This window comes from Battus philenor, unplaced genomic scaffold (assembly GCF_028537555.1).
Source record: "Battus philenor isolate CCGP_79_NKW_IND1 unplaced genomic scaffold, ilBatPhil1.0.hap1 SCAF_18, whole genome shotgun sequence".
Taxonomy (NCBI): Eukaryota; Metazoa; Arthropoda; class Insecta; order Lepidoptera; family Papilionidae; genus Battus; species Battus philenor.
This window is the reverse complement of record NW_027181680.1, coordinates 3,332,697-3,344,699: the sequence shown is the minus strand read 5'-3', so window position 1 is coordinate 3,344,699 and position 12,003 is coordinate 3,332,697. Positions and strand designations below refer to the sequence as shown.

The 12,003-nt window shown below is 31.6% G+C and overlaps 1 protein-coding gene across 1 annotated transcript; it reads right to left on the bottom strand.

Moving 5' to 3' along the window:
* Window positions 1–399: 399 nt before the first annotated feature.
* On the bottom strand, window positions 400–9,814 carry LOC137920224 (UDP-glucosyltransferase 2-like). The gene is made up of 8 exons (XM_068763496.1): window positions 9,656–9,814; window positions 7,477–7,567; window positions 7,032–7,224; window positions 4,334–4,531; window positions 3,295–3,514; window positions 2,660–2,879; window positions 1,986–2,205; window positions 400–1,141 (listed from the first exon to the last, which is right to left on the bottom strand). Exons 1-8 carry the CDS (start codon window positions 9,806–9,808, stop codon window positions 859–861), a joined length of 1,578 nt encoding a protein of 525 aa, XP_068619597.1. The 5' UTR covers window positions 9,809–9,814; the 3' UTR covers window positions 400–858.
* Window positions 9,815–12,003: the final 2,189 nt, after the last annotated feature.

Below are 12,003 nucleotides of genomic sequence, written 5' to 3'. Positions count from 1 at the left end.
TAGAAGAAGAAATAAAGTTTATTAATTTATTTTTACATCTAATATATCTAAATAATCTCGGCTCGAGTCCTTACATTACATAAGGTCGCTTAGGTAGACGATCCATTGACTTTGGTTACAATAATACTACAATTTGGTAAAACATTATCTTATAGTAATATAGGAACAAAAAATAATTTAATATACACAAGAACAGATGTACTTATGTCTGTACTTAATACAATAATAACTATTATTGTAATAGAAACTATCGTATGCAACCAAAAGTCAGACTTAAAATTTAAAAATAGAACAGTCGAAGCATTCTTACCCAACCAAAAATCGGTATTAGCTATAGCAACTATCACTGATATTTATGTATTTTTACGAGTATTTTAAAAGAAAATAGCATGAAAAAGCTTAAAGAAAATGTATGGCAATGCTTCTAGAAATTTCCCAAGATAGCGATCAATGACTAGTAGTATTTAAAGCAATCTAATGGACTAGTATGGCATTGCCAATCCAACTTTACCAGGTTCACAACTATTAGCACAACATACCATTATGAGTTGACGTTGATTTATGGGACAATTTTTACATTTAAGCATTATCTTTACTCCCATACTTACAACAAGGCTTTTTGTTCAGCCTAAACTAAGATTGGGAAAGAATGCACTCATGTGTTATATTTACCTTAATATTACTTACATGCTATGTACAACGGTTTTAAATAAATAAATATTAGGAACAAAAGACGCGCTATGAAATCCTATAACGAAATTCGGACGGAGGACACCTTTAAGATATTTTAAGGGAATTGTGATATTATAACCTCCTAAAGTCCCTATGAACTAAAGTATAATATTATAAAACTACACATTAACTGTACTTTTTAGACAAACTAATATAATTATTTTTAGTGTACATATATCCTTTGATAACAGCGGTGAGGATGATGATGATGGAGAGGAAAATTATGAAAATTAATAAAATGAAGTCCAGATACATCTTCTGATACCAGGGGACAAGAAGTGCTGGAGAGCGGAGATGAGGCGCTCCTTTTGTCTTAATAACATGATGAACCCATCTTGAGATCTCCTCTCCTGGTGCAGCTCTTCGATCGTGGTATACATAACTCAATTCATTTATCCTTTCATGATACCTGGAATTAAATTAAAATCTATTTATTTATTGTTTTATATATCTCCTCGTTAAAAATAAGATTCTAAGAAAACGAATAGTCCTGCACGATGTTTTCCTTTTGCTGTGGCGAGCAATATTCTATCGAATGAGAAACGAAAGAAAACTGACTTTTTTGACCATATACATGATGATTTGTAATTAGTTATATACATTGGTCATCAAAAAGCTTTAATGCTTAAAGCAATAACCAAACAACTGGTGTCTAAAACAGAAAGACAAAAGGAACAACAGCAACATCTTTCACTACCATCAACGATTTAATACGTTACGATTAAGAAGACAACTATAATAGTAACGTATATTTTAATTACCAAACTGAGACATGCGGACCTAACATTAATATATATATATATATAATTTGGATGGCGCAAAATGAATTAAGAATTTTATAGCAAACTGTGTAAAGATACAAGGTACGTTCCAGGGTTAAGAAAATTGAACAAAATTGTCTTTAAAAAAAAGAAAATTAAAAAAAAATTAAAGACATGAACCTAAAACAACGCGATCTCGAAAATTTTATGACGCACAGTGACCATTAGTACTAAATAAACAGCGACCCAACTTCGAAAAAACGCAAAACGAAACGACGAAAAGGAAAGTTTTGGTGTGTATGAAATAAGTAGAACAAAATATGACTTTTTTTTTTTCAGGATGAAACTTTTCCTCTGTGAGTCGATTTATGATTCTAATATACTTATCACAAGGAATACCAAACTGTCTATATATAGAAAAGATCCTAATTTCACGGAAATCATATAATATCGATAGAGTTGATAAATCAACAATTTAAAATAGTTACTTACATTGGATTACCGAGTACTTCATCGATGGCAATTTTTAGATTTATCGGAGCATCGTAATTGAAATCAACTTTCAAAGCGACTCCTTTTGTGACAGCTCTATTTACATTGATGAATTGATCAGCGAACATCGGTATGCCAATAAACGGTACTTTGAAATGAAAAGCTTCGGTTGTTGATAGTAGACCTCCATGTGTGATAAAAAGAATGCAGTTTGGATGCGCTGAAAAGTAAAAAAAGTTTTCTTTAAATACGAATTATTAAATTTTACCTTTGATTCTAACCTAATTAAAAAACTCTTAGTCGCTTAACGAACGATGGAGAAGGCCTATACTTGAGATTTCTATTCGAGGCCAAATTAGAAAAGAGAAGATTGGAGATGGAGCAGGCGAATAAAGTATATAAATCTAGTTTAAGTGACAGTGGACAGACCACGAAGTGTACAGAATTTCTGGCTACTGAGTCATAAGGTTCTAGAACACGGAGCAGAACAGCATAGGAATCCACGAGGATAGATGGATGGACGCAGACATTCGTCCGGACTTCTTGGAAATCTATCTAAAAGAACTATGTCCAGCTGTGGACGTCCTATTGTTAAATAATGACGATGACGTGTCAATAACTATATTTTAAAATGGGATAGTTTTAGATTAAAAATAAACATTATTATAACTCACCTAAAATAGCCCGTTGAGGTGCCCAATCAATCAAATGAAGATTTTTTGGTTTTTCCGTTAACGTATCTTCGAATTTCCAAATGACAGTTTGATTTAACTGAGCAAACATTTGTATCAATTCCGTTTTTATTTTCTCGGGAAACTTGGCACTTTTCAACATGGAGCCCATGCTAAAGAAAATAACTCCATTTTCTGCACGATCCATTATATTCTGTAAGTTCTTTGGGAGAAAAAAATACTAATGTTATAAAATTCAAGCAGTATTTAGTAATATACAATACTCTGACGTTTTAATAAGATCAATTTGAAGAGGCCACCTTACACTCGTATTATATGTTACTCAGATAATTTTTTCGCATAATTTTTGATCCATGAAATGTTTATAATTTTTTAAGTGAGCTTACGGATTCTCATTCGGGAAAACTACTGATAAAATTTACAAAAAAAAATTGGAATTTCTGTTTAACTTTATTCGTTTATTTTTTAATTATATACCACAAGGTGTACACATGACCAATCGGCCCTATTGGAAATCTATAGATGAGGTCTATATCCAACGGTAGATGTCCTATGACTAACGGTGATTTTATTATATTTAGTTAAAATACAATGAAATATATTAATTGTTCACTTACCTCAGGTAACGTATCATTAGTATAATTTATATGGTAACCACCAATTTCTATAAAATTACGGGGTAAAGGCATGCCATTCCCTGTCAATATGTGGGAGTTTCCGAACATAAGTGATGCATTGTACTTCAACTCATGTAGAGAGGGTAATACGCGACCTCTTTTGCTGACAGCCTGTTTGAAAGCCTTGTCAAAAGTTTGACAGTTTCGGTCATTGACCCACCTGTTCAAAAATGTTCTAATTATTGTATGTAATGATCAAATAAATAGAAAAGAACCTACAAAAACTTTATACGTAAACAGGGAAGTATATTTTACATTAACGGATTAATATTTAGATAGGGCTTTCAGAGAAACAATATATTCCGGATGTGCTGTTCAATGATTTTTCAGATATGCGACGATATTTTTACCGTTATAATGACAATATTTCTAAAATTTTAAAGAGAAATTTTTAAAATTTATTTTAAAACAATATTTGTTTGTCCGTCAATCACAGCGTACATTTGCTGTAAATTAATATATGACACAACCTACTCATAAATAAATGGTTTCAGGAATAATATTGATAATATAGTAAAAAAATGCGTTTTCACAATACAAGTTACAACATATTTAAATTTATTATTGTTTATGTATCTGTTCATGCAGACTTTTCACTGCCAAATGTTATTGTTCGGTTGCATTCCAATAGAAAACTTTACAGGGTGATTAATGAACGATAAAAAGCCATTAAAGCTTTCGCATATATAACCAAAAAACAAATATAATGAACTAGTAAATAAACCAATTAATTATGTATAAATTAAAAATAAATCAGCTTAATTTTAATCAGGTTTCGACTTGTTCTTGTTGCTAATCAGCCTTAGTAAACGTCTTATTGAAATTATAATTGAAATCATAGCAACAATAATTAATGCTAGAAGATCTAAATACATCTTCTGGTACCAAGACACCATGAGTGCAGGGGAGCGAATAAAGTCATCACCATAAGCTAGCTTTAAAAATGTTTGTTAAAGTAATCTGAAATGTATAGTCTTACCATCTGTGCATTTTCCAATTAACAAAATTCATCAACTCTTGAATGCGCGTCAAAAATGTAAACGGTGGTACTGTGTCGGACTTTATGTGGTCGGCAGTGTAGGCGGGGTTAAGATCGTTGTCTATTAAAGACAGCGCCATGTTATGCGGACAAACAGGCAAGAAATATATCAACGGACAATTATACACCGCTGATAACCTGAAAAATAAAATGTTTCATAATTATTTCATACTTCAAAAAAATTTAATTTTCTTTATAACATATAAATCTTAGTTATATTGTGTCAGACCAACAACAACATCATCGTATTACCCTTCAGACGCTAAAGCTCACTGTTGGACATGGACTTCCTCCAAAGATTTCCAACAAGACCGGGGGAAAGCTGCCTTCATCTACAAGGTCAACCATCTTATGGTTGGACGTATACTGCCAGTAAACCACCAGTGTTTGTCTGTTCTATGCGCTATTTAATACTTTCTTTTGTCTATCGATCTCTATGAGGTAAACGGAATGATTCAAATCTCTAACACAGTGCTATCCAATTTGCAGCATATACTGCGATATATTGTCCTTCCTCATAGATTTAAAAAATGGAAGTGAAAATATGAAAATAAATTCTCAAAAAGCATTCAGACTAGACATGAAATAAGCTAAGTTACGAATAATATTCATCATTTTAGCCTTGAGACATCCCCTGCAAGACGTAAGCCTTTTCCATAATTTAACCCATCTCCAATATAAATTTTGCTACAATACTACAACTGACGTATTTGCAGACGAGAGACCAAGATATTCTGGTTAAAAAATTACGATGTAGCTACTATATCTTTTCTATAATAAAAATATTTCTTTATATAAGTCGACAACTTTTTAATCAAGAATCAGATCGATCTTTATTGGTGAAGTCTTCCGTGGTAAAACACCCCTGCTAAGAAATAATACATTCATTTGTTTTTAAATCAGACGCCGCTATGTCGAGGTAGTCCCGCTGCGCCTCGTAGATTACAAAAGACTCCCCAGTCCTTGTTATAAATAATAAACAATATTTCTTTTTAAATAAAAAAAATGAATTAATGGGCAGTGATAGCCCAGTGTTAGTAGACTTAGATTTTTGATATAAGTCGCGGTTTGATTCCCGGGATACAATCTTATACAATTCACAGTTTGTGCATTAATTATATAGGATTGCCATTGTTCACAAACAAGTTTCTAAAGGATGAGCAGCGTCCACTTCGTATACGACACCGGGATCACCAGCCTGCTACGCGCTTACGTGAGTATGTCCCTCCTATAAATTCCTTTAAGGGAGGCCTATGGCCTTGCAGTGGGCGTCTGTGTGGTGAAAATACGAAAACGACTAAAGAAAAATCGAAGTAATAACCATAAGCACATCTAATGAAAGTTTTATTTAACCACAAAATTGATCAATTTACGTGGGCGACTATCGCACAGAACTGGTAAATCCCCGGTCGCGTCCGTCAGTGTATTGTGACAGGCTTGAGCTCATTTCGGGGATTTCCCAATACTTATCATCCGCCCTAATTTTGTTGCTGTGCATAGTGCATGCGTAATAGGTAAGAATGATGTATGGTATTCATGCTAAAGTGAAGAAAACTTCACAATCGAAAACAGTGAGCATAAGAAAAGAGTTTTTTAATTTTGCTAGGTCATTGATGAAGAATAGACGTAAACTGATTCCTATTTTTACTGTAGCATATTAGAATGCAGTATTATTTTTCTCTGTATCTATTCTCTTCTCTTATCTTATTATACATACACCTCTTTATTTTCAAATTTAATCAATAATCAAAGAATCTAAGAAGAGTGTATTTCAGTATGTAAGCCATCATTATGTCAGACGACTCACAGCAAGGCACATACCTCCCCCTAGTCCTCATAATGGGCCTACCCACGATGGATTCATAGTGGACACGTCTATAGTACACCAATATCTCACTTTGCGCCGTGGTTACGTTCCAAAAAAACAAGACGCAAATTAAAACGCCGCAAGGTGAATTAAGATTTTCTATAGCAAACCATGTAAAGATCGAAGATAGGTTCCAGGGTTACGAAAATATAACTTTTTAAAAAGCAAATAGAATGTGTGAATGAACATTTAAAAAAAAAAAACAAAAATATTATAACTCTGCCAATAAATAAATTGGATAAATATATACCTTTTTCGTAACGAAAAACAACACGTTAAAATTTATATCAATTTATTATTCTCTTATAAAAAAAAGCACAACACTACATTACAACATACCACGTAATTGAAACTGAACTCCAAAATTAGCAAAACAAAGTGAAAATAAAATTGTATTAAAATTGCGTTGATTTTTAGTTTGAACGGGAATCCCCGAGTTTTGATAGCATGGCGCAATTAGAAACGAAAGTGTTGCCATCTTTTGGAAAAAAAAAGGAAATTAAAAAAAATTAAAGACTCGAACCCAAAACAACGCAACCTCGAAAATTTAGATTTTGCGTCGTTAGCGACGCACAGTGAAAATTAGTACTAAATAACCAGCGACACAATTAAAAAAAAACGCAATACGAAACGACGCAAAGCGAGGTATTGGTGTATTTAGTATTTACGTTCTATAAACAACAGTTTTTATTGCCGACGGATATCAAGGTGCATCTTCCGTCAATTGTAAGAGCATGTTCATAGTATAGTAAAATAATAAAAAATACATACCCAGAATAAAGGTCGCTGTACATCCACTCTGCAATAACCGCATCGAACTGTTCGTTACTATCGTGGATCAAGTTTTGTACGTTTTCATGATTTAAGATTAAATTCGCTAGGTTGAACATACACGTGAAAACCACACTCATGTCCTTCATATCGCTTTCTCTCGATAATAACTTTTCTACATCTATAAATTTATCTGAAATGGTTTTAATTTAATGATATTAATTATTAAACTTTGTTGAGGCGTCATTCATTGATTGAAACTTAACTCCGATTTTTAACCTTTAATTTTTATTATTGTCTTAATGGATCGATTACCTTTTGTATACGACATGTATAGGCCAAAGAGGCATCATTCGATATTTGTATACGTCATGAGAGAAATAACAATAAAAATGATCCGATATTGAAAATAAAATGAGTAAATAAATAAATAAAAAATAATTACCGGCACCAAAAATTTTCCGCACAGATTCCACATTGATTTGCCTAAAGCGCGGATTGTCGCTCTCCATAGGGATAGGTGCGATGTATGTCACCTAAAACACAAGAACTATGTTATAAAATAAACATGTGATTAAAAAAGGTTGTACAGAGCGTGGCATTTTTAAATTTAACAGATGTATGACTCTTTAAAGAACAGAGTTGGAAGGTGTTGCTAGGAGCTTTATGGTAACCTAGTACCTGGCTGTATTCGATTGGCAGTCTGGCCATTTTTAACGACCATGCATGAGTGTAGTTTGTGTTATTCATAAAGTAATTCTATTAATATAATAGGAGAACTAGAAAGTAATATCGCTTTCTTAAGTTAAATTCACACGACTATATTTTTAACAAGTTTTTATATCTGATCAAGAACAATTCACGTTCGTTATCAACAACTTTTTTTTGTCTAGTACATAAATTTTCTCCACCGGAGCAGTAAAAATCAATCTGTTTTTCTGTAAAATATATCGACAGAAACAACATAACTTTTCAGTCCCCCAATATATCTTTATTTACATGGTCGTTTAGGTTTTATATTTAATTTAATTCAACCATGAGAGACTACAAGAGTCGCCTAATTGAGCCAAGAAAAACAAAGGTCTTATCAATCTAACAACCTTATTGGAGTTATATAATAATGTAAACAAAATATAAATAGGAGAACTGAAGAAAATTGTAGAAACCATATATAATATAATAGTTTAAGTGATAAAAATTGTGATATATAGAAAATAACTAAATAGACCTAAAATGAAATGACTGAGTGTGAAAGGTGATGAAAAAAAAAAGAATAAATGAAGTTAATAAAATGTAATAGCATAAATTAAAGATGATAAAAAAATTGTAAATAAAAAGGAATCGGCAAAAATTATTGCATCCATATATCCCTGTTCCCAACTAAAAGGAAGGAACGAAAAGGAAACAAAAAAATAAAGTTATATAACACTGCACAATGTCACGTTTGTAATCTGTATATAACACCCCAATAATCTCAAAAAAAAAGAAATTGTTTCAACTCATAAAAATGCCCAAGCTTGCTATATTTAACCGATAACTCCCTTATCAGCACCGAACAACTTCGATGTCAGATTCAGTAGTCGCTATTAAAACACTTCTCATAGCCGATTCATCACTAAGTTTTGTACGATTACGTATTAACATGTTAAGTTATTTGTAAACAGTAACACTGGGTAGAGTTTTATAACCAAAAGCTTACCGTAATCTATAAAGACTATTGCTGATTAAGCAATTAAAATCATTTAAAAAATCATGCAACTTGATTTTCACACATTACACCAATAATAACACTGAAATGTGTTTTTAAGTTACCGCCAATTAGGAAATGATAGAATGATGTAATAATCTTGAAAGTGTTTAAAAAGTTATATATTTTTAATTTTAAAATATTATTTTCAAACTGGCCCCTTCTAAACAACCAAACTTATTTTTACATATTTGAAAATAGAACGATATCAGTACAAAATGAAATGATGCAATAACTAATGTACATTTCTTATTGCATCATTTATTTCGAAACAAAATTGCATAACGTTATCAACCTGTATAAATAGAAATTAATCGTCTAATACTTCCGTTGAGGCACGAGGAAGCTAGCACCATCCTCGTGCCAAAAGAAAAAAAAGTTAATAAGTAGTGAAGAATATATTTAAACTACATTACTCTTTTCCGAATCCACTTGTCCCTAGTTGAGAAATATTTGAGGTCGATCGACATCGAGAACAGGCGATTTTAAGATGTAAAAAATATTTATCATAAAGCATAATAGTAAAAATATAGTCATTTCATTGAAGCCAATTAGATAAAATACAAAACTTCTACTGTATATAAGCGATTGTAATTTATTGTTATGACCTTAAATCTAGAAAAAAAGTGATCAAAAATCGTCATCATGTGATCCAATACACTCCTGCTGCAAGTCAGAGGATCCCCTTAACCATCGACACGTTTATCACTCTTAAATAGGTTTTATTAATAAGTTTGTTTTCTTCGGACTGCAATAGGCCAATGACATTATGAATCTCTAACGTTTGTTTCAAATAAATTTGAATAAAGAATTACAAATTAAAGTGGTCGTTATTTAAATCTATTTTATGAAATATAATAAAAAAAAACCTACTCACCTCATGACCGGCATCAAGAAGATGCGATACAAATACATTTCCTAAATGCGCATGACTCTTCCCAGGCACCGGAAACACCACTAGCAGTTTGTACGACATACAAAATGAAAACATCCACAATAATATAAAATATACAGTTAAATTAATAAACATTTTTAACTAAAATTTCCCTTCTGGTTAAAATTTACTAACTGTGATGAGCACTTGTCAAGAATGTGCACCATTTATGTCTGGGATCGGTAATCGACTACTAAATAACCTGACAACTTTATATATGCAAGTTATAATACCTATTATTTCATCCAGGGTTGTCACAGATTCAAACAAAACACTTTATGACGTAAGTTGACGTATTATGGTATAACATTTGTCATACTATCGACCGCAATATAGAAAAACCCTATGCGCTGTTGAATGTGCAATGGTGTTTATAAAAACAAACAAATCAACATTAGCGACATGGCAAAGATAAATAAATTAACTGCATCTTCCAACGTTGATAAATAATTATGAAAGTTTTGAATGCACCTTTAAGTGTGTTTAATAAAAAAATAAATACTTTGTAGAAAGTTTAAAATAAGCACGCATATTCAGGGAAATATATTAAAGTTATTAGCTCTATATGTATGTTGCAGTTTTAAAATGAAGGTACAAATACAATTTAATACAATTTAAAACGACGCTACTTGGTTTTTGTATACTCCCAAGTTATAGTAAATGGGACACAACTTCTTCCGTAGGTTGTTCCGTACCTTGGTTGTTCGAAATATAAAAGTAGTATTAAAATATCTTATTCTTACCATATTATCTTTACATTATTTGTTATATCTGAAACCAGTGAGTTTTTTGGATAAGATCTATACATTTACAGCATATAACCTATACATTTACTAGTATATAAATATCTATTTATATGCTTTTTATACATCTATGGTGGATGAATAAACATGTACAACTAACACAACATCACCAGAGAAGTACAATTGGCGATTTTATAGCGTTCCGTTATTTCTTACACACCATCTTCACAAAGATGTTTCGTCTGATACGAAATCCGATCCGTATTGATATTGAAATAAAACCAACCAGAATTGGGCGTGGTTATGAGAGACGTAAGTCACTATTTTTAACGCAGATATTCTTTTACGCGTTGATTGGTTATAGGTATAAAAGATTTAAAGAGGTAAATACGTAGCTAATTTGTCCGCAAAGACCTTTGAACCTTATACACCTATTTTCATTCACCTTGCATAAGATGATCTCTCTGAAATTTATTCAAATTTTTTTTTCACTGGAATGAAACAGACCAATAACTGGCTATATAAAGTCTGCAAGGACAGACAGAATATGGTAATTAAATTTAATATGTAGTAATAAACGCCCTTGCAAATAACTTATGAATTTACTTTATTGAAGCTTTTACAACTATAATCAATCATCCTGTAGATTGATTAAGGATAATTGTGTTGATTTATCTAATTAAAATAAAAATGTCGTACTGTCATAAATGTATGTTCTTAATTTTTAATTTGACTTAATTATGTTCGTGTATACTTGTAAAGTTATTGATATGCTTTAAAAATAAAATAAATATAATTAAAAATTAACATTTAATCCGTTTAAATTGTAGCACCTACTCCCATAGCCCTAGAAATTACAACGTAATACTCGTAAAGATAACTAAGTCGACGTACTGTGATTCATTGACGTTTTCCGTTCGTGCCAAAAATAAAAATGATTTATGTTATTTAGTCATTTATCTATATATATATATATATATAAATTCTCTACGTCACATTACCTATTTTAATAAATAGAGATAACTTTTAAATTTAATCCGCGAAAACAATTGTTGTTGCTATTTATAGCGCGCTTATACTTAGAAACCTTCTTTGCGATTTGAGAAAAGTATAAAAATAATTGCCGGATTGTTTGAGCCGGTCTCTAGTTTTACAATTACCAAGATAAGTCACGATTAATTTCTGATAATTTAGCGAGGAAATGACCTTCCAATGTTTTCCAAGGACCTTAATAAAGTCATATGTCCACAACGGATGTTCCTTTATCTCTGTAACTACAAAGGTGACTTTTAACAACCGATAAATGTTCACGGTCTCATTTAAGGGTTTACGGTTGGATTTTCATGGCGATTTATTCATAAATAAGACCAACAGAATGAGTAAGTATACATTTACGAATGTCTATTTTTTAATTTCAATTTCTAGGGGATGTCCATGTTAATATAAACCCTTGACTCATTTTCCGCGAAAATTGCCGTCAATCTGTCTGATGATTTGTAAGCATACTTAATACTAGCGTTGTAGTGGCTGCTTTCAAGTACTTGTTTA